This window comes from Mesoplodon bidens, assembly GCF_964165515.1.
Source record: "Mesoplodon bidens genome assembly, chromosome: 3".
NCBI classification, from domain to species: Eukaryota; Metazoa; Chordata; class Mammalia; order Artiodactyla; family Ziphiidae; genus Mesoplodon; species Mesoplodon bidens.
The window spans coordinates 65966796-65990349 of NC_138178.1; the positions used below are offsets into that span (position 1 = coordinate 65966796).

Here is a 23554-nt window from a genome sequence, read left to right on the forward strand (position 1 = left end):
GGGCTAATTTGGACCTGTGGTCGTGGGGCTGAGGGCACACACAGGGAGTGGGCCAGTGGCCAGCTGACTTGGGCCTGTCTTCTGTTAGGAGGGACAGGATTTCCACACAAAACTCTCCAGTCCTTCAAAGACCCGCCGCTGAGCATAGGATGAAGCCCAGTCTTCCCGGCTTCCCCTGAAGACCCTGCCGGGAGCAGCCCCAAGTCAATGCCCCTGAAACACAGGCCAGGGGGTCACTGTGAGAGGCCGGGAGCTGCTCAGAGGATGCGTCACTCACCCCCATGTCAAGGTGGGGGAACTGTTCCCACGCATTTCAGACCCACTCAGGGCTATCAGCTCCCACCAAAACCCAGGGCCCACGAGCTTCCAGGTGCTTTTTCCCTCTTACCTCACACACAGAGATACGGACTTGGGCTTCATCAGCTGGCTCTAGCAACGACGAAGGGCACCCATGCTCCCTCATCCCAGACACGTGCCCCTTTGTTCCCACAGAGGGGGCACAGCTCAGTCTAGCCAGACCCTGTACCCACTGAAGCACTGGGTCAAGTCCACTGCCCAGCCCTGTGACTCCACCCTCTCTGCCCCCTGGGCTTCGACCCCGAGGGGCAAGTCACCTATGTACCCAGGACCATGGCCACAGAGTCCTAATCAGTCTCCCCACCTCCAGGCCCCCTGGGCTTCAGCCCGGCCTCCGCCTACTCTTTACCAGTCACACAAACTATTTGCTCTCCTTCAACTATGTCTCACTCAGTCTCACCTTCACAGATGTCACCATCTACCCTCACCTGGACGACACCTGCTCACCGTCTGGCTCACCCACTGAGGCCCAGCACAGAACTCAGGTCCCTGCATTGTGTCTCCCTCTTTGCAGCCTCAAGGTCTGGCAGAGGGTCTGTCATTAGAAAGTGTTTAGAGAATAAAGCTTGGTCTCCCCGGGCCAGGAGTTGCCCTAAAGAGATGGTCACAGGGCCCAAGTCTCGACCTACCTCTGAGAAGAACACTGAGAGAATGACCAGACTGATCCAGTGTATCACGCCAGCAAACTGGAATGCACTGGAAACTGCAAGCACAATAACAGGGGCCAATTTTAGGAGCAAGGAATTAGGTGCATCAGTAGAGGGGGCCTCATAGCGTGGAGGCAGGCCTCCAGGAGCCCGTAGCATGAGCATTCAGATCTGGATGCAGTCGGGCCAGAGAACATCAGGCAGCTTTAAGGGGTGTCTGTGATGGAGGTGGTGGGAGGTTGGTGGGCCTGTGATGCTGTTCTTCCCTCCATCCAATGGGCTGCCTCTTAGAGTCCCATCAGCCGCCATGGGCTTTGTGCCCAGAAAGAAGCCTTCCAGGGGAGCCTTCCAGAGGGATCAAGAAGACACCTCAGACCTGGGTGGGCAGCTTCGGTCAGATCTAGATGAGCTTCCAGAAATCCCCACAATTCACCCCCAAAGCACTGTGCGCTGTGAGTGGGGCTTAAGGCCAGCTTACTCTGACTTCTCATTCTGAAAATTCGGAGTGGCTGAGACGGCAACGTCAGCCAGGGTCTTCTGGGGGAGAAGGCAGGAGCCGGGACTGGAAGAAGACACCAGTGGTGGGGCAGGGTGTCAGCCTCCCGAAAGTGGCAGAGTGAGCAGCTGGGGGCTGCCACGCCTCCGGATACCAGCGTATGAGCAGGGAGAGCTATCAGCCACTGAAAGCTCCCACCCCACCTTCCACCAGGCAATCCTTGGCATTAAGGCAGTACCTCTGGCAGGCCCTTTCACAATACAGGGGCCGTGACCAGCCTCTGAGCTGTAGCAGAGCATAGTTTATCAGGGAGTAAGGCCAAAAGTAGGGTGCTGGGGCCCAGGACAAGGTCAGGTGGGCTCTGATGGAGAGTGGGTGGGAGGGGATGCCCCCTCAGAGGGCCAGCCTAAAAGAGATACTGGTAGAACATCCCTGGACAGTGGGGCAGGACCAAAACAAGGTGCAGGAATGCAGCTGGGAGCACATTTCCCTACTGGGCTCTGGTCAGCACGCAGCTCAGATCCCCTGGGGGACAAGGAAAGATGCCCAGAGCTATCAGTGGGGTGGGCTGGCCGAAAGAAAGGAACCCACAGCCTCCCCCAAAGCTCTGAGATCAGCAAGCCCTGGGGGTAGGTGGAAACAAGGTCCTGGAGCGTGTCCTGGGGGAAGGAGGCTTCAAAGACAGGTTCCAAGTGGGAGACTTTGGGGTTCCTGGCTTTAGACCAATACAAGCCTCAGAAGGCAAGTCCTGCCACACTGTGGATTCTTTCCGTCCTGGGTCATATGAATACGAGTGGGAACCGGGAGGCTGAGGCCTGTGTGACTCTGAAAAGACCTCCAGATGATTCTGGAAGCATAAAATCTCTCCCCATTATTTCTCAAATGAATTCCTGTGCCTTTTTTTATGGTTTGCTTTAGAAGAGCAATAAATCTCTGACTGTGCGTTTTATGGAATTTAAGATGCCTTTTATGAGCTGCTAGTGGATCTCCCACCAAAATCAATCTCCTGGATGCTTAGTTTTAAGCAAAATTCCAGTGTCGGCCGTGTTCTCAGTTCCACTCAATGCCTGAGTGGCCAGGAGCCCCAAGTATCACCCACAATAAGGAAAGAATGACTCTGTTATGGTCAGACCTCATAAAAAGCAGACATACCGATGAGTAGGAGGAAAGGTATACAACATGGTTTAATTGAAGACAGGTTGAGTGTAAAATCAGCGCTAGTCACTTTCTGCTGGAAGATACTTTGATTGGAACCAAGGGGCCACTAGCTGTACAAAAGCCAACGAGGCTTATCAGACAAAAGCAATTCTGCACTCTCCGCCATCCTCTCTCAGAGAGTAGGGAAGGCTAATAGGACTTGGAACCCTGAATAGGACGGACCCTGAATACAGAGACTCCAGTAAAGGGTCTGGGAGCATTTGAGAATACAAGTCTAAGATGACTGAATGGGTCTGGGGGTGGCTGGATCTACAGTCCTGGATTTTGCCAATGGCAGGAAAGGAAATCTCTCAGGGGCCAACAATTTCATTTCTTTTTTTAATTTACACTTGAATGAGCCGTCTTCTGACTAGTGGACCTCTGGGGAACCAGGAGCTCTACCAGAAACCACTCACTCAGCCAAAGCCAAGCGTCAAGACCCTTGGCCCCTTGCTCGTGCACCAAACAGGCGTCTACAGGGTGGGAGGCAGAAAGAGGGCCCTCCGCTCTGACAGACGTGCTGCCAAGGGACACCTAGAAGGACAGAAGAGGTGGCAGACAAGCTATCTGCTGCCATGCGCATCAGGCTCCCATGAACATGAAACTAGGACGAACACCAAGAGGACCAGGTTGGGAAAGAAAACTGGCCTGATGGCTTGAAGTCCCAGCTCTAATACCTCTCACCTAGGAAAAGTCTAACTTATCCCAAGCTTAATTCCCAAATCCATAAAAAGGGATAATACCAGTCTTGCCTGTCTCACAGGGTTGCTACTAGGGTCAAATACATGGAGAAGTGCTTTCAAAATGATCACGTTATAGATAAATAACACTGCCAACTTACAGATGGATAAAAATACAAGGAATCATAGCATCATTGTGGCTGCTGTCATTATTAGTTACTACAAGGTGAGACGCCTCCACACATGGGAACTCTCTTTAAGCTACAGCAAATTCCAACCTGGAAAATTCCAAATGGGAACAATAAAAAAAAGGTGCACACAGGGGTCCCCAACATTTTGGATCTCATCAGTTTCTGATCATGGAATGCTGGGGAAGGGGAGTGAAGAGGCCACATTGGGCGGAGGGGGGCAAAGCAATGCTGGGGGTGGCAGGGAGAGAAGCTGCCAGATGCTTTCCTCCCAATGGTCATCCCCATGGGCCATGGGGCCAGGGGTGGGCAGCGCCGTCAGGCTGGGGGCAGATCACACTGCTAGTTGGGGACCCCTGATGGATGCACATGGAATATTGACATCATATGTATTTACATATGTATCTCTCTTGCTACTCACACTGGAGAAGCTTTATATCTATTAGAAGTTCCAGAGTCAGGAGAATCACCACCAATATTACACAGGCTACCAGGAAACTGTTGACACTTGCACTGAGCAAAAATACCTGCCACACGGCTGCTCTCTTCCCACAGCACGGCTTCAGCCAGGTAGACCTGCGGGGACAAAAGTGGGGAAGAAGGCACTGAGAGGGGGTGAGGTCCCCACCACAGCCCTGCTCTCAACACCTCCCCGGCTCTGCTTCCTGATGAAACACAGCTTTCTTCAAGGGGCCACTGGGTAGAATGACGGAAGACCAGAAACATCTCATTAAGAGATGGAGCTCGGTATACAGGCTGACCCGGGCAGCTCACAGCATCTCCCCATGCTTCAGTCTCCTCATCTTTAAAATGGGTACAAAACCACATCTCACAGGCTTCTTGTAAAGATGGAAGACCACAACGGTTAGTGGAGAGCCTGGCTATGTGGTAAGTGCTGCATGAATTATTATTATTATTATTACACTTATTATATTATACTTCCGCATAGGTCTCAGAACCTAGCACAGGCTCTGTATTTAGGATACCCTCAGCCCACCTCTAATAAATGCTCAATGAATTCATAAGTGAATTTTCTGTTTTTTCAGCTATACAAGGAAAGATCTGAACTGATCCCTGTTTCTCAAAGTAGATTGTAAGGAATGCTAGTTCCACAGAATGTTAATGATTGTTACTCAATAAAAAGTTTCTAGGGTTGGATAAGTTTTAGAAAATCTGGGTCAAAGTTAAGTGGATAGGGCTTCCCTGGTGGCTCAGTGGTTAAGAATCTGCCTGCCAATGTAAGGCACACAGGTTCGAGCCCTGGGCCGGGAAGATCCCACATGCCACGGAGCAACTAAGCCCATGCGCCACAACTACTGAGCCTGCACTCTAGAGCCCGTGAGCCACAACTACTGAGCCCGTGAGCCACAACTACTGAAGCCCATGCGCCTAGAGCCCATGCTCCACAACAAAAGAAGCCACCATAATGAGAAACCCGTGCACCACAATGAAGAGTAGTCCCCACTCGCCACAACTAGAGAAAGCCCGCGCACCGCAACGAAGACCCAGTGCAGGCAAAAATAAATAAATAAAATAAAAATTTTTTAAATTATTTTTTAAAAAGTTAAGTGGATATTTTTCTCTGCAGGACATTTTAGTGCCATTAATATGCTATCATGCATCACTGTGCTCCAAAAGGGATTACAGTATCAGTTTTTCCCAAACTCACTGGCCCATGCACCCTTTTGTCACGTAGCACCTGGAGGGACTAGTGTTCTATGGACCGTCTTTTGGGAAACCTTTGATTAGATGATCGTGAATGTTCATACAAGACATGAGGCCACCGATAATGAAATCTTTCCTGAGTAGGTTTGGAAGTGGAGAGAAGGCACAGAATCTCAGAGCTGGTGGGCCCCTTAGGGCATTTGATCCGCTCGCTTCAGGAACACAAGATCCTGGTGAAAAGGGAGTGCCTCTAAGGGGGCATGGGGATGGTGAAGTCAAACCTCACTGCCTTGGTGGGTTATTTACAAGCTGGACTCACCTGCCTGCCCTGATGAGGAAGAATTAGGTGCCCTAGAATACCAGAGACAGCACTGGCTGGGGAGTCCTCACTTCTGGCTTGGCCTTCAGCCTCTCGGGACCATGTCAAAGGCACTCTGGACTTCAGCCTCCCCATCTGTAAAACTCCTTAGCCTCCAGGGTTATTGAAAGTTAAATGAGAAAATGTATCTGACCTGTAAAGCACCATGTAGCTGATGGTGATGGTGATGATGATGATGATGATAAATTATCTGATGGCCCAAAGATTGGGCCGTCACCCACTGTCCTTCCTGTCCAGAGGGAGCAATTGGCTGGAGCCTGCTGCAAAGCAGCCGGTACCCATCCCTGAAGATCCCGAGGGTGTCTCTGGAAAGGGGAGCTCTGCCTTGAGGTGCTCCCTTCTCCCCAAAGGAATAATGTAGGTGCTTCAGGGAGATTTCTTCCCCACAGTCCATCAAGGGAAAGCTTGAAGGAGGCCCCAGATGTTGGAAAGTGGGACAAAGCTCATGGCTCTTCAAGGAAATTTGGCTTTCAGGTGATGGGGGAAGAGGAGGAAGGCATTTTTGGACAAGCAGAGGATGATTGATGGGACACCCTCGCCCATGGCCAAGAGCGTGGTGCGAGAAGTGAGGAGAGCTGCCAGGCAGAAGAGAGGGTTCTCACTGAGGACAAGCAGAAGACAGGGGGACAAAGGTGAGCGGAGGCCAGACCGAAGGCTATCGATGAAGACCTGCTTCACCCGCTGCAGATGGGTTTCAAAGTCGCCCGTGGAACCACTTCTCTCCACCTTCCTGCAGGTTCACGAGAGCCACCCATAAGCAACAGGCTACAGGGTAAACCCCAAACTGATACCATGCGGAGCTCAGTAGGGTTGCCAGAGAAAATACGGGACGAGCAGTTATATCTCAGGTAAACAATCAATCAACGATTTTCTAGTATAAGTATGTCCCAAACGTTGTATAGGATATACTTACACTAAAAAAATTTATTCATTGTTTATCTGAAACTCAAATTTAAATGGGTGTCCTCTATTCTTATTTGCTAAACTGACAGCCCTAAATTCAGAGCGGAGGAGTCTTGAGGGGGCCTGGTGAGGGTGGCTGGGATTTGGTCAGAGGAATGCATGGGATCCCTGGGATGCAGGTGAGAAGACAGTGTCAGGAAAGGAAAGGCCATGTGAAGGACACCGGTGGGAGGGCTGAGCGTGTCTGTCCAGGAGGCCAGGAAAGAAGGACCAGAGTGGTCAGGGACAGCCACACCCTACCTGGTCGAGGCACAGAGAATCCTGGAGGCTCCACCCACAGGTGCTATCAGCTGTGTATGCTTTTGCCTATGAAAGACCCTTTGAACTGTAAGGTACCTTTGGCCATCATTACTTGGCTGACCTCCTCTCCTCCTGATACATCCCGGGAGTGTCACCCCTCCTTTTCCCATAGTATGACATTCCCGCCCCCTTCCGCTGGCCCTATTTTAATCTTTCGCACCTCTCACCCCAGTTCTCGCCCCGCCTCCAGCTGCCTCGGCACTCCCTCTGGAAGTTTCCTGCGGCCTCCTACCCTCCTGCCCTCCTGCCACCCTCCTGCCCTCCTCCCCGGCTCCCAAAGGAGACCCAGCTCCAACTCCACATCCTCTCTAAAACCCAGTCCAATCGTCTGTGGTCCCTACACTGATGCCATTTCACTGTCACCTGAAATCTGAGGCAAGCCCCCTCTGCAGTGATAAATGAAAAGGGCAGCTGCCAAAGCCGTCGGCCTGGGCTGGTGCCTTGCTGAGCATCCAGAGGAAGACTCGCCTGCACGTCCAGCGTGAGAAGCGGGGCACCTGATCTCATCTGTGCCTTGTGCACCCCAGAAGCGTGGGGTGCATCCCTCAGAGACCGGGCCTTCTACCCTGAGAGGAAGGTCCCACGGGGAGAAAGGGATGAAACAAACCATTTGTTTCTTCAAGTGGCAGGCTTTCCCTCTAAAAAGGAGACTCTACACTTGACCTGCCTCTCCATGGGAATGAAAAGTCATTTTATATTGCGGCTTCAAATGTTAAGATGTTGCTTTTGGGACTTCCCTGGCGATCCAGTGGCTAAGACTTCATGCTCCCAATGCAGGGGGCACGGGTTCGATCCCTGGTTGGGGAACTAAGATCCCGCGTGCTGCAAGGCCCAGCCAAAAAAAAAGAAGAAAAGATGCTGCTTTTTATTTTCTTGTTTGATCAGAAAAACTTCCTAAGCAGACCCAAGTTTGGTTATTGGGAAGTGGTCGGTGAAAAGTGGGGACCTGTAGTCCAAAGCTGGCAATGCGAGCCTGGCCCTGACACCACGGCACTCCTTGGCCTCGGGAAGCAGCCAGGGAGGGGCCAGGAAGGTGGCAGGACTCAGAAACCAGGCAGGGGAAGGTCTGGAAGTCAAGTGAATGCCAGACACCCTATGCGCTAGGCAGGCACTGTGATCAACACAGGCCATGGCTCTCGGGCAGTTGACATTCCTGTGGGTGAGAGTCAAACAATAAACATAACGAATTAGGAAATGGGATGGTGTCCTACAGGGTGGTGGGTACTGTGGGAGGAAAGGAGGGCATGAAGGGTGACATTTTAAACTAGGTGGTCAGGGTAGGCCTCACCCGGAAGGGCTTCCCCTTCAGGGCTGGGGGCAGCTGACCTAACCCCACCCCAAGCAGGTGTTGCAGGTGTTCCCACAGCCCATGGGGCAACCAATGCAGTTCCCAAAAAACCTCAAGGCAGCTGTAAAGTGGAGCCCATGCTCACTGCCCTGGTCCTGTGCTTCCGCTCCTGCACTAGCCCAGTGGTTCCCCCCACCTCTGCTCTGCCTTCCACTACAAGCCCCTCAACTATGCCCGTCTGGGGGTGACTTTCTGAAACCCCCTTTGTGCACAAGTTCAAGGGGTGCTATTTGCACACACCCTATGTGAACCCCAGGACAATACACGCAGGGGAGGGCTCAACTGAAGCAGATGGAGGGAGACCACCCATCCAAAAAAGGATGGTGTCCAGGGATACAGTAGCTGCTGAGGAGTGGCGGCAGGGAGGCTGCAGTCTGTATCCAGGTCAGTGGTTCTCAACCCTGGCTGATCCGAGGACCACTAAGAGAGCTTTTAAAAATCCCAGTGCCTGGGCCACACACCAGACCATGCAAACCACAAACAATGGAGTGGGACCCAGGCCTTAGTATGTTTTGATCTCCTTAGGTGATTCCAATGTGCAGCTGAGATTGAGAACCACTGCCCTTGGTCTTTGATTCTCATTGGGCTCCGTGGACCAGCAGCGTCAGCATCACCTGGGACCTTGTTAGAAATGCGGACTCTTGGGCCTTCCCATACCCACTGAATGAGTGTCTGCATCTCAGTGAGATCCTGGGTGATTTAGGTGACAACCACTGCTTTGGATTTAACAAGAGGTAACGGGCAGCTCAGGAGGTGGGCAGGGCATGGCAAAGGGAGTCTGGGTGCAGGAGAGATGAGGCAGTGAAGGCAAGCAGGTCCCCAGCCAGCCCTTGGGGCCAGGGTGCAGGACCCAACACTGAGGGAATGGTGAAGCAGGTTAGGCCCCCTGGGGAGCAGAAGGCAGCACTGCCACTCACTGAGACTGAGTGTATGTGTTTGGGGGCATCGAGGGCTTCTTAGCCCAGACCTGAGGCTGAAGCTGGAGTCCAAGCAGGCTCTGGGCTTCCAGCTCCTTGAGGAGTAGGACCATGGACCCCAAGACTCCAGAACAGAGGCTGGGCTGAAGCAGCAGACTTTCTGGCTGCCCCAGTGTTTGGAAATCCCAGTTACTAATAAAATTTCCTCTGAAATTCAAATGACTCAGATATTCCTTGGAGACTGGGTTTTAGTAGAAAAATAGAATCTTTCCAGCTTCAAAGTATCCCTGAGTGATTAAATAATGACTCAAGGAGTTTAATGGGCCAAAAGGGAAATCAGCATTGACTCTTTAATTAGAAAAGATACCTTCCTCCATCTCTTGAGCATTCAGCCCATCAAAGTCCTAGAGCTGGTTCTCAGGGTGGTGTTATCCCCAGGATCACCACCAGAGGGCAGGCGTCTCTCAATTTCCTATCTTGGTGCAGTGGCAGCGAGGGGACAGCTCCAGGAGGCCGGCTTCGGCTGCCAAAGTCTGTAAATACCAACCAGATGGCATCTCCTGGCAGGCAGGTGACTGTTCTACTGTGAGGGTGCACCAGTCACTCCTGAGGCCTCAGAGAAACCCTGGAGAGGGAGGAGAGGCTGAGTACCCTTACTGCTTCTGCTTTATATACTTAGGTATCTTCATAAAAGTTTGAGAGGATAACTTTTAGAATATTAAAATGAACTCTGGCAAGTTTCTGATGAATCCTTTATATGAGGTCAAGCCACGAGAGTGGCCCAGAAGGAGGCGGCTCCAGGTCACTGCTCCATCAGGCAGCATTCCCAAGCCTGGCACTGAAACAGCCCCATTCTGAAAGGCAGAGCAGAATTGCTCTGTGCAGTGCCAGGATGGCAGGGGCTGTGTTTGCTCCTGGGGGGGGTCTGGCTTCTCCCACCCTGGCAATCCACAGTGTGGCTGCCAGGCTGGCATGGCTGGGAGGATGCACGATGGGGGGAAGGGGCGGTGGCGAGGTATGAGGATTGTGGAGACCCCCAAGTTGCCTGCAAAGTCCACAGGCAGTGGACAGTCATGATGTCCCTGGAGGAGGTGGAAGATCACAGAAGAGCTTATTTCCCAGTAGGTGGCCAGACCAGATGGCCTGCCAGTCCTACTCAACAGAGATTTCCATCCATCAAGTCCCCAAAGAAAGGGGGTGTAGTTGAAGCCTGAATGAAGTCTGGGGTGCTGAGCCTATCCAACCTGCCTCAACTCTTACCTTGGGAGGCACTGCTAGACCAGAGCCTCAGTACCCTTCTGTGTTGCAGAGCTCTCCAGGGCATGAAAACCGTGGCCCCATACCCGAACAGTGCACAAAACCACAACACTGTGCATAACATTCCAAGGGGTGCACGGACCCCTTGATTCTCACTCATAGGTCTTCTAAGGACACCTGGGATCCGAGTTCAAACCCTGGGACTGGGCAGTTGAGACCCCTCCAGGCCCTGAGATACTCCAATTCTGTGACGCTAAACACCTGCGGCCTGGAGGCCACAGACTTGGTGGTGTTTTTGTCAGCAGAACATCCTGTGGCCCCACTTTATTTTTCTTTACTGTATTTATTCCAGAGGATTAAAATACTGTCAGAGAAAGCCACGAAGCTGACTTAAATCCAACTTCTGGCACTGACCTGGGTTTTATTTTTATTGATTTAACAAACACTTATAAGGCACTTAGTATGCACGTATGCTATTCCGAGCACTTTACAAATGTTAACTCATCTAGTAGTTTTAAAAGGCAATTCCTTCTATTTTTTTCTCTGTTGACAAACAATGGGGAAAGCCAGACTCTTCCATTTGTCTAGGTTTTGGTGGTAACTGTAGCCCCACCACTGCCTGAACTCTGAGTGCGATCTTTGATCCCCAGTTTCCTAAGCTCCCAAATGGGAATAAGTACTATCTTACTGCAGGATTGTTGTTCTAAAATATTAAAAATAACATATGTAAAGCCCATAACATAATGCTTACCACACGGCTACCATTCATATCTACTATGATGATTTAGGCATGTGAGCATTAGAAAAGGGATTAATCATCTAAATATGGGCAGTTTCAACACCCATTCCATTCTTCACATAGTCATTACATGCCCACTAAGTGCCAGGCACTGTACTGGGTGCTAAGCACAGGAGAGTGTTCAGGGCCTTCATCCGCATGGAGCCTGCAGCCTTATAAGTGAATTCAGACTATGCAACGAGCTCTTTGCCCTAGACTACCCTGAAAAGCTAAACACATAAAGGGAGAGGAAAAAGCAGGAGAGGGAAATGAGCTCACATGTGCAGAACTTCTTCAGAGACAAATATCCACCCATGAGAACCATCAACCCAACACCCACAGGGACACCCGTGTACTTCTTTCTCACTCCCACAGGGAGAACCAGAAGAGCAGGAAAAGCACTGTCAAGCATCCCCTTTGTTCCTGTACCCAATTCCAAGAGGCAAGCCACAGCAGCACAAAACACCCAGAAATGCGAGCACACAACACACTGCAGTCACGAGGACTCTCAGGTTGGAGGTCAGAGGTGACTCTCCCAGCCCTTGGGGGAACTGAAGAAACTGAAGTTCCCATACGAGCAGCTTCCGTTCTGCAATCAGAGCTAAAGGTTAGCCCCACTGCCTTGGGGCGGAGGGAGGGAGGAGGGCTGTGTGCAGCTGGGGTCACGGGAGTCTGACATGTTCTTGTTCCAGAATCTCAGATTTCTTGCATCCTGGGAAAGGCAAGCGCTGGGAAAGATAGCAGGGTGTGGTGGCAAGAGCCCAGCCCAGGAGCTGTCACCCAGCTTGGCGAGCCACCAACCCTCCTCTGGGAACACAATGGCTAATACGCACCATCGGCTGGCTCCCCCTACTTGGGGGAACCCAGGGCACTGCCCACACATCTCTGAAGGGCTTCCATGGGGTTCAAGTCTACTCAGGGGAGGGAGTGGGGCCCTGCTGGACCAAGGGACCACAAGAACCTCTCCCACCTCGAGTCCTCAATTCTGGGAACTGGCCAGAAGTCTGAGAGTCTCCTTCATGCTCTGCTTTGTGGTCGGGGCTGCCTGAATGAGGTCAGCTTCCTACCCTGGTGGGAACCAGTGGGCTACGGCTTTCAGGCACACCCCACGCCCACTTCTCTGTCCAGCTTTCTCTGGTTCTGAGCTGTGGCTTGGCAAATCCCGGGATGGCCAGCTCCGTCTTCTTCTCTTTGGCTAAAGTTCAGATCTCAAGGGCATCCGCAGATGACTGGAGGCCCCCAAATCCCATAAAGTCAGCTCACCTTCCTTGGGGGACCTGGCCTTGGCTTCAAGTCCCCCACCCCATTCCATGCAGTGCTCACACACCCACGCGAAGGTGGTCAGAGGTGCTCTGCCGCCACCTAGTGCTCTCCAGAGGCTGTACACCCTGCCCTGTGAGGACAAGAGGTTTTATTTTGCTGAGAAATAATATATCTGTGAACTTACTGTCTTCTTAATCAGTATAAAATCTTTGCAGTTCTTGGACTACAGGAAATAGGCTCACCTGTGCTTACCAGAAAATACTTTTTGATCTGAATCAAACCTTTATTTCCTGGTTGGGACATCAAGAACCCCCATGGAAGCCTGAGCCTACGAAAAATATAAAGAGTCGTGGGTCACAGGGTCAGCTTGGGTCCAGGGACAGCTGGTGTGCCAGAGGAGGAGGCAGAGTTTTATTACAGACAAATCTCCTTGGCATCAAGCAAATGGAATAAAGAAGCTCTTTTTAACTTTCTTCTCCCTTGAGGGAAAAATGAATCAAAGACTTCACAAGCCACGTGATGCAGAACTTCTGGACTTTGCACTTGCAAGGTCATGGCAGGGATGGAACTGCCTTTTAACCCTGAACCCCCAAAAGCCTTCCCTTCTTCTAAAAGGTTGCTAAGATTGTACTAAGTGAAGTGGGCATGTTCTGAGGCAAATCTGATTTACTTGTTTTAGGATGACTTTGTGGAGGGGGTGTGGAATTAGCAGGGATGCTCAAAGCTGGGCCAGCCACAGACTATGGCCTTGAGTTGTGGGCAGTGAGAAGCCTGGTCCCTTCCTGTGGTTCTTCCTGGACGCCACACAGGTCTAGAGCCAGCCCCCAATTCTCCCCAAATGGAAGTGGCCTTCCCCTTCTCTTCTAATCCTTATCTGAACACAGCCTCACTCATCCACTCACTCACTCAAGTCATTCCTTCATTTAATCAACACCCCTCGGTTCCAGGCTCAAAGGATCTGATCTCTGCCCTGAGGGAGCACTTGGTCCAGTACCAGAGGCAGACTTGAGAACAGAGTAGAGCTCAGTGTCACAAGTGCTGAGCTAGAAGAAGGTCAAGGGCTATGGGTGCACCAAGGTGAGGCTCTGGCCTGGGTGGGGTGGGGGACAGAAGATTTTCCGGAGGGGGTGGTCCTTGGGCTGGACAGTATGGGAAAAGAGAAGGGAATTTGGGGTTATGGCTCAGGGGGTACCTCCCCTCCTCCCTCTTTGCCTCCAGCCTTTGTTTGCTGGCATATCTAAAAGTATTTCAGTCCTCATTTAAAGATGTTGCTATATTGGACCCTGTCATCTTTTCCTAGCCTGACATCTCAAAACCATTAGGTTTTCTTTCTCTGATTGTCAAGTTCCAGCAGAAATGTGCCATTGGCATCATCTCCAAGCAATAACGTTCCTTTCTGTCTACCCAGCCTTCCTCCAAGCTTCTCCCATCTGCGGGTCTGGCCCTGACCAACCAGGTCAGACCTCTTAGAACCCTAAAATGTAAATAATTACAAAAGGCTGAATATCTTTCATTTCTTACTTTTTTTAATATTTTGACAAAGACTATCCTACCTACTCTTCCATGACCCTCTCTGCACCCTCTTTCCACTAAAAAGATGGGGAGCACTATCTCTCGATGTGGCCCACAGAGTCTCCTCTATAAAAGCGGGTGATGACCCTTGCCTTCGCTGCCTTCCTCACACATATATTGTCACCATCATTTTTCCTATCGGCTGTGAGCTTCCCTAGGGTGGAGGTTCTGCGCTTCTCCGAATTTTCTGTCTGCTGTGGCCTCTTGTCTAGCCCAGACCCTGCAAACCAATCAGGCCTTCAGTGTAGTGTAGCTGGTTGAGAAAGAGTAGAACTCCCAGTATGTGCCATGAGTTAGCCTCCTGCAAACCCAGTGTCCCTCTTCCAAAGGTGGACAGTTGGTTCACTGAGAAGCAGTTCTGTGTCTCACTTTCCCACTGTTGAATGGGGTGATGTCCAAAGGCAACCAGGCTGAAGGGGCTCTGGTTACATGGAAACACAAAGCGTTGTCCCCTGGGATAGTGGACACAATTCAAACTGTATCTGAGCGAAATAATCGAGCCAACCAAGTTACTGAAGAAACAGTCTGAGAAGGCAGGCATGCTTCTAGATCTTTTCCAAATCGAACAATGACTAGAAAGGAAAAAGGGAAGTTCTAATTCTGGATCAAAAGCTATGAATGGAGGCTTGGCTTTCTTAGAGACTGTGGTGTATTGCGGGCAATTCTCCAATATCCATCCCACCCTTGACCCATGGGGTAACAACAGTGTGTTTTGGGAAATGACACAATTCAAGGGGTGGCCCTGATTGGGCTGTGGATTCCCATACCCCTTACCATGTGACCCAATTCTAGCCAGTGGGACATGAGGAGAGAGCAAATAAAGGATTCTGGGAAAGTTCTTTGCTGCTCTTAAAAGAGAATGATGGGTAGCCATTCTCTCTTGCCAGACATGTATGAAGAAGGATGTGGCCAGATTACCAAGGGCAACCCTCTCAAAAAATAAGGGGAATCTTACAGCATCAGGATGAAGCTAACACTGTTGACAGCAGAGTGGACAGATAGAAGGAATCTGGTCCTTGTTGCTACTGTTAAGGGTCTGGACCAACCTCAAAGCTGCCCTAGCTCTGGGCTCCATGGGCCATGGGCTGATGAAAACCTTCATTGTTTGAGTTTGAGATAGGCTTCCTGTGGTATGCAGTCCAAAGCACCTGGCTGATAGGGTTACCAATCCTTTGTGAGAAGGATGATGCAGTGAAGAGATATTAGGGCAGTAGAAAGGTACAGGACTTGGAGATGACAGAACATGAGGATGAAGGAGGAGAAATTAAGCTGGTCTCTCAGGGTACCGATGTAGTGGGGCGTTGTGGCTGGCTCAGCTGGGGCTCAGACGTGCTCAAGAACCTCCTCTGTTCCCCTTCCCCCTTCTCTGTCTGTTCACATCTGCAGACATTCATGGAGACCTGTGTTTTACCGCTACTGAAGGAGGAGGCGCATGGCTGGGGGGAAGATGCAAGGAGGGAAAGGATGATGATGATGATGATGATGGTGATGATGGTGATGGTGTAGCTGGCGTGATATGCCAGTGCAGCCCCTTGGATTGAACTGGAGACCTGGGTGTAGGGAAGTGAAGGCCAGAAGCAAATAGGACCAGAGCGGTGGCCATAAGCAGAGACACTTCTGGGCTCACTGATAGCTTGGTACAGAGTCTGGGGGGAGGGGAGGCTTTTCTTCCCCACCTTGCATGGGCATCCTGTGGCCTTGTGGTTTCTGAAAGGCCCTGAACTGGGCACTAGCGTTCCCACAGTGGACACTGTCAGTGTCAGCGGCTTCATGGGCAGTGGACATGGACAGGAGGGAGCCAGAGCAGGGGAGGAAGAAGGATGTAAGTTCCAGTGGTGACTATGACTGACCGACTGGCTTCATGGATCTTTGGTGTCTTGGAAGTCACTGGCTCCTGTTGAGGCAGGAAGGAGGCTGAGGGTCATTGTAAATAAGCCAATATGCACATGTGACTCCCTCTGGTAATGGGCTGGGGAGGCCAGCCAGGTAAGTCTAGATCCACTGACTGGGGCCAGACAGAATATGTTTTGGGAAAAGACAGTTCAGTTTGGGGCCTTGTTGGGTCTGAGATGGCCAGAAGTCCTGGTTGGGCAGATAAGGGTTCCTCAGGCTGGATTTAAATGCTGTCACCAAAAAGCTATTTTTAGCAATGACTTGGGTGGAGACAAGAACATTTCTCAAATATGCAGCCAACTCAGAGGTAGAAGAACAGATAATTCCACAGACACTTGTTAGGATTCTAGGCGTGTCTGGGATCCTGTGGAGATGTCCAGGAAGTAGTTGGATGTGAGCCAGCAGTTTGAGAGAGAGAGAGAGAGAGAGAGAGAGAGAGAGCAGCTGTGCTAGAGACTCAGCTTTGAAAGTTACAAGCTGAAGAATGTGAATTTTGGTTATGGGGGTGGATGCAATTACCCAGTGGGTAGAATTAGTAGAGCTAAACTGGCCAAAGACAGAAAAAGAAGAACCCCAACATCTAAGGACAAAGCAGAGAAAGAACAAGTTTTAAAAGGCCTAGAATGGACAGCCAGAGGGGTAGGAAGAAAATCCAGAAAGTGTGATAGAGCAGAGGACACACAAGACAGTGTTTCAAGGGCGGGGAGTGGATGACGTTTTCAAATGCTGGACAGAGGACAGTGTAAGGACCCTAGCAACACGGAGGCCGTTGATGACCTTGAGGAGAGCAGTTTCCACGGTGTGGATGGGGCTAAAGCTGGACTGCAGTAGGGTGAGGAATGAATGGGAGAGAGCAAAGGGGGCATGGCTAGTGCAGATGAGGCTTTTAAGAAGTTTGGCTGCAAAAAGGAAGAGAGAGTGGCAGCTAACGGGGACGTGGAGTCGAGGGGGGATGTGAGAGACCTGAGCGTGTGAGGAGTCAGTGTGAGGACGCAACTGATGCAGCAAAGTTCATGAGAAGGTGTGAGGGGAGGGGAATCAGAACTCAGAGGTGAGGTTGGCCCTAGAAGGGAGGAAGCGAGCGACTGAGGGGTGGGGTGAAGCTCATCTGTGACTGCTTCTACTTTCTTAGGGAAGGAGGAGAGGAGGTCATCTGCTGGAGGCAAGAGAAGGCTTGAGGGAAATGGAAACAATCTGAAATGGCCACCTGGGGACCAGGAGTGAAAGCTAACCAGGACCACAGAGAACTGTCAGGCAAAACTGAGAAGCAAGTTGAGACTGGAGGCCTTGAGTCTGGGAGGTGCTTTTATAGACTGAATGTTTGTGTCCTTCCCCCCCACCCCCCAAAGGTTGAAGCCCTAAGCACCACACCCACCCCACCCTGATGTGATGGTATTTGGAGGTGGGCTTCTGGGAGGTCAGGGTGGGGCCCCTAATGACTAATGATGGGATTAGTGCCCTTATAAGAAGAGGAAGAGATCAGAGCTCACTCTTTCTCTCCACTCACGCACAACAAGGAACGGCCATGTGAGAACACAGCGAGAAAGCAGCTGTCTGCAGCCCAAAGAGAGAGCTCTCGCCAGCCACTGACTCTGTTGGCACTTCAATCTTGGACTTCCCACTTCCGGAACCGTGAGAAAATAAATACCTGTTGTTTAAGCCACCCAGTTGGTGGTCCTTTGCTATGGAAACCCCACCAGACTAAGACAGCACCAATCTGCACAGTTGTCTGACTTTCCTACCTGAGCCCTCAGCAGTCTGTGTGTAGAAGCAAAGAGGGTAGACAACAGATAGCTCTGCAGTTTAAGCTCTGCTAGGCAGGTCCACGAGAAGGACAAAGCGCTGTTAGGAAAGTCAAGGAGCTTGAGACAGATGAAACTCTTCCACCTGTGCCTAGGGGTTTACCCACATCTCAGTGACTGCACGCCAAAAAGTTAAGGGCCTTTGATGGTATAGCCTAACAATGGTATCATGTACAATGTATGCTAACCATAGTCACAACTGTGATGTTGTAAAGGGACAGGTGACAAATGGAAGCCCAGTAGTGCCAGCCTGGATCAGGAGCCAGGGCTCTATTTTTGTCTCTGTCACTGTGTGACCTTGCACAAGTTCCTTCCACTCTCTAGACTCTGCTATCCTATTAGAGTATTTAGAATACATACTTTCTAAGGATTTTTCCAGCTCTAACATTCTTAGATTCTGGGAAACTTAAAAGCACTGAAATACCACTGAGCTCAAAAGAAGTGAATGGTGGGGTGGCTGGGCACTATCTTGTTGGGGTCCCTGAGGTCCCTTCATTTCCTACAGAAAAGATTCATTCCTGTATATAACACTTCCCTGAGTAGGAAGAGGTGTATTTGACAAGACTTACACCAAAGCTTTTCGAAGACCTACCAGAACTGTAAATCGTGTTGTTTTGCATCATTTCAGAAAGGGCCAGGTTGGAAATTTGGGGAAAACCCCAGGAAATGCAGCAAGAGCCAAGAAGCTTGTGAAGAGAGGCTTTTTTCCCCCTTCACAGTGTGCTTTTGTTCTGCTTCCTTGTCACCTGGCTTGTGTCCTGTGCCTGCTCTTCCTTCCTCCAGGAAGCCCTCTGGCTGCCAATGGAGCCTGCTGCCGAGAACTCCAGCAGCGAAGCAAATCCCTTCACCCGGCTGCTTCCTATTTACCCAACAGGAGCAGCTTTCCAGGGCACACCTGGAGACTCAAACCAAATCAAGAGCCTCTTGGCCTTGCAGGCATCCCATCTGTATTCTCCCTGCTCAGAAGAAACCTTGCAGGGGCCTGATTCAGAAGCAAACGGAATGACAAAGCAGGGACTCTGCCTTCTCCAGTTCAGGCTAAGGAGTGGTGCCCCCAAAGCCTGGACCACCTGTGGTGCGTATGCCTACAGGGTGCAGGTGTGGATAGGGTCTGGAACTAGATTCTCCAAGGTCTCCCCGCTTCTTTCCTTGCCTTCCAACTATAAACTTGAAAAGAGCCTAAAGGTGGCGCTGGTGGGGCGGGAAATGAGTCCATGAGAATGGCTGGGGCAGGATACCAGGCTGCACTACCAATTTTGACCTCCAGAAGGCAGTGGCACAGTAGCCAGGTGCTCAGGGAAGGCTTGACCGCCAACATCTCTGGCGGAGCCAAGGACCTGGAGACCTGGAGAAGCTGGCCCTGTGGTTGGATGGTGCTGCCCATGCTCAGAATGCTGCCACCCTCCACCAGGCCACCCTGAACTATTTCTGACCCATTTGCCTATCCTTGTTTCCAATGTCCTGCTGACTCTAAGCACAGTACTTAGAAAAAATTATATTTTCAGAGAAAGCCACTGGAGTGAAGTTTTTGCAAAAGGTGTATGGTTTCACAATTGCTAGGCAATTTATCTTAGGAAAGCGGGGAGGCCCTTCAAAAACACTTACAGGGAATCCAAGCTCTGCAAATTTAATTGTAGCTAAGACTTCTCATTTGCTTCTAAAATAACCTGGCAACCCTTCGTTTTTATATTCAAAGCTGTCAGCATGTTCCAAAATATTTAGCGGTGGCATCTGAGGAAGGAGAGTAGCCCAGAACTGGCTCCCAAGCTCCTGGCCAATGTTTAAAAGTCTATATCTAAGAGCAACAGGGTGGGGCTGGGGAAAGCCTGAGCTGCCCTGTGACCCAAGGACCTGTTCTTGCCCTTGTCCAGCCTTCAGCTTCCCCCACGTGAATGGAGGGTGTCACTGCTGTGTCTCCCCTGTCCAGATTGAACAAAGGCATCCAATCTGATTGACCAGTTAAGTAGGAGTAGGTAGGGGCCACTCCTTTGAATCAGGGGCCAGCATATGCTATTTGTTCTCACTGGAAAAAGTAGTAGACCTTCTTAAGGTCTGCAAAGCTCCTGGATGAATGGTGCTAAATTCCCTCCTACCCTTAGCATGTTACTGCACACATGCTTTCTTCCCCATCTCGTCCCTGGTGAAAGAAGACTTGATAAAAGGAAAGTATACTCTAAATCCATTCTTTACAGGCGCTGAGACCTTGGGTGAGTCACACTAAATCCTGTTGGTCTCCTGATTCCCAGGTGTCCAGATTGGGGGTTGGATGGGCTATTATGCAGTGTGACAGCCTTTAATTTTATAATTCCCCGAGTTCCAAGCAAATGTCGCTTAATAGGTTGTCTAGCAGTGACAGGTATTTTCTGTGCCCACAGCCTTTTTCTGAGGAAACAATATCTGAGGAGAAGAGCTGGGGTGGCCTGATGTGAACTTCTGGTCTCTTACTATTCAGCACCTCTCGTCCCTGGGCTGCCTCACTGGAGGTACCCATGGAAACCCAGGGAGTTACGCAAGAGACGTCTTAGCTACTCGACGGTAGCAACACCTACCCTTCTCTTTGGTAATCTTCATCCAAGTTTGACAGGAGCTGCGAGCCCACTGTGGAGAGGTCAACCGCAGCCAGGGGCAAGTCCCGATAGGCAAAGTTCACCAGCTGCACAGGAGCAATGCTCTTGGTTTCTTCGTCTACTTGTTGGGAGATGATCTCAACTTCAGAAGTTCCTCCTTCTGTGGCAGGCCTGAGTCGGGGATGGCAACAGGGCAGAGTTATCCCTCAAGAACAAAATGATTTTTCCATTCCCCAAGGAAAAGAGGGAGAATGAACTGTAATCTGTGCTGGAGGAGGGCAGGGGAAGTGTGAGGTCACCATTCTTCCCTGCTGACCAACCCAGGGACTGGACTGAGGCCCTACCAGCCGCATCTCCCTCACCAACTGGGGAAAAGTGGAAGCATGCTCAGATCTTAAAATATGAGGTTTGGGGGGCAGGGTCCTTCATCAAAGGAAGGTAAAGACCCAGATGGAAACTCTGCCAACCAGCAAAGCCAGGACTTAGATTTTTAGGCTTCTCAATAACTAGACTTTATGTTAGAGTAATACATTCTTTTAAATTGTCTTCCGTGTTTCTTTGTAAAGGTCTTCGGGAATGTTTCTACCATCTGTACCACAATAGAGAAGAGAGGTGTTTGTTCACAACTGGATGTACTGCTGGTGCTTGGGGAGCTGACCTGGAGGCCTGTAGGGACCAAGTGAGCTTTGGGGCAGTGAGGACAGGAGGAGCCAACTGTTCTGGGTGCCACTCACTTCCTACTTAAACTGGTCCTACTACAGCTGCCTTTATAAGGTTGACAGTAGGAAATGGAGGTCACTTGAACAAATGTCTGAGGGGTTTTGGGTCTCCTACTAGGTTACCATCAGGCTCACCTAGGGCACTGCAAGTAACCCACAGCTCCATTGGCATTACAGGGCATCTCAACCAGAGGCAGGACTACCTCCCAACCCACCAGGGACATTTGACAATTGGTGGAGGCATTTGTGGCTGTCACATTACCAAAGGAGGTCACTAATGACATAAATAAGAAAGGGGACATTACACATCCTGCAGTGTGTTCAGTAACTAAGAACTCTTCTTCCAAAACACCAACAGCTACACTGTGAGGAGATGGTGGGCTGGACCATTTCCCTTTAACTTCCTGGGCTGCCACCTTTGGTTCCCCCAACACATCCTTGACCCTATTTCGTCTGTAAAATCTGAGGGGCTGGGTCTTGTGCCTCTGGCCAAACAGTGGAGAGGAGTAAAAATTAAATATTTGAGGGAACACTGAGAGGACAGTTGGAACGCAGCCCAGTCTGCGATAAACTGTTCTGGGGCTCTGGTGCCGATTCCAATGCTGACTTCTGCGGACGTCCTCTGGGGCCTCAGTTTCTCCAGCTGAAGCATGAGGAGGTGGAATAGAGGCTCTATTCTTTCTCTGTGATCTGACATGGATGTAAGAAATATGGAGCAGGTGGGAGGGGCTCTGGAGTGATAAGTTCCTATACTTGGCTGGACAGTTCTACATTCTAAACTTTTCCAGCCACCATTGGAAGCTAACCAATAATACACAGTGGCAGTTATCCAGAAAGTTTGGAACTGAATCTGCCTACTTCTCTTTTGCTTGAATCATCCCAGATAATTGAGGAAAAAGTGGGATTTTTCCTTGAACACCACAGACTGGCTGCCTAAACTACCTGAATTCACCAAGTAATTTCCAATGCCCCACTTCTCTTTTATAGGCTTTATTTAAACCTTAGCTCTTTGCTACCTGTCAAGCACAGATAATAGTACTCATCATGGTGTGGCATTTACAAAATGACTCAAGATCTTCAGATAGACAGTCACAGGATGTGAAGCTTCTGTGTGTTTCTCAACAATTGAAATAAAAGTGTGGGTGTTCATGGGGGGAATCCTGGCTCTTCCAGATGTTTCCCAAAAAGTAGATGCTGGGTCAAATTTGTTCTTTTGGAAACTATGGACTGCCAAACTGAACAAGTAGAGCTTTCTGATCATGATGTTCATGGAGGGCTGGGGAGAGTTTCTGAAACTAACAGGATGTGGCTCTGAGAAGCACGGAATAAGCTACTCCTGCCTTCCTGCCCTCTGTTCCCCTCTTGCCAGTGGTCATAGTGGCCCAGCACCATCTCTGGCCATGGATCATCTCAGCGGGAGGAGACAAGGCCTCCTTTGGGGGAGTGAAGGTCTCACAGTTATAGCCTGAGTATTGGGACTATTCCCTGGTCTTGAATATGAAGAACAGTATGGTGGGCAACACGTATCAGTGGCTCTGCTCTTCACCCCTCACTTTGCCACGTGACTTTGGAGCTTCCCATCAAAAGGAAGAGTATATTTCCCCACCCTTGATGCTGTGTTCAGTCATGAGACTTGTTTCAGCCAATCTGATATTAGCAATCCCACAGGATTAGCAATGGGATTACAATCCCAGTTTTGGATTGCAGAATTCCTCTGCCTATTTGAACTAAAAAATGAGATGACATGAATAAGGTAACTCTGAGAAAAAGTAGATTTTAACACATTATTTTAATGTCAGGCTCAAGGACAAAACCACCTGGAGCCCCTCCATCTCTACAGGGCTGGGGAAGGAGCTATTGGCTGTACCCCCAATCCTGATGTGCCAACTCAGTATCCACAGAGAGCAGATCCAAATGCTACTTACTGCGGACTGGTCATGTTGAAAGATGCAACCAGAGCCATGGGTTTTTTGGGTGTCTAGTGGGGCTCAGCTGTCTTGAAGCCTGACATCAGCATGTCCAAGCGTGGGTTCTATAAGGCATACAAATGTGGTGCCCTGAAAACAAATAATTGAATAGTAGGAATTTATTACACTCAGATGTCAAACCAAAGTCCTCCTAAGCTCATCTAAAAATGGAAGCCCTTAGAACTTTCTTCCATATAGACTTTCCTTCAAAGTAATAGTGAACAGATTCCTACCATTACCTATGGCGGATAGCAATAGGCATAATTTCACTTTTTTTTAGAGATGAAGAAACAGGCCCAGAGTGATAAAGTGAATTTTCTGTGTCACACAGAGATGGCAGAGAGCCAGATTGGACCACAGCTCTTTCTACTAAATAGACAAGGAAAAACCAGGGTAACTTTATACTTCAGCTTTAGGAATCTCAAAAATCAGGTTTGTCTCAAAAATCTCATTTTCCGGGCTTCCCTAGTGGCGCAGCGGTTAAGAATCCACCTGCCAATGCAGGAGACACGGGTTTGAGCCCTGGTCCGGGAAGATCCCACATGCCATGGAGCAACGAAGCCCGTGAGCCACAACTGCTGAGCCTGTGCTCTAGAGCC

At 50.2% G+C, this 23554-nt stretch overlaps 1 protein-coding gene across 1 annotated transcript in view; it reads right to left on the bottom strand.

The window, feature by feature from the left end:
- Positions 1-23554, bottom strand: part of TMEM266 (transmembrane protein 266) — a 139193-nt gene that overhangs the window by 62261 nt on the left and 53378 nt on the right. The window contains exons 2-5 of the mRNA XM_081230155.1: positions 22914-23045; positions 20252-20440; positions 3987-4141; positions 987-1060 (exon numbers count right to left, since the gene is read on the bottom strand). Of these exons, the coding sequence (XP_081086281.1) occupies positions 987-1060; positions 3987-4141; positions 20252-20440; positions 22914-22951 (456 nt within the window). The 5' untranslated portion in view covers positions 22952-23045. The remainder of the gene's footprint in view (positions 1-986; positions 1061-3986; positions 4142-20251; positions 20441-22913; positions 23046-23554) is intronic.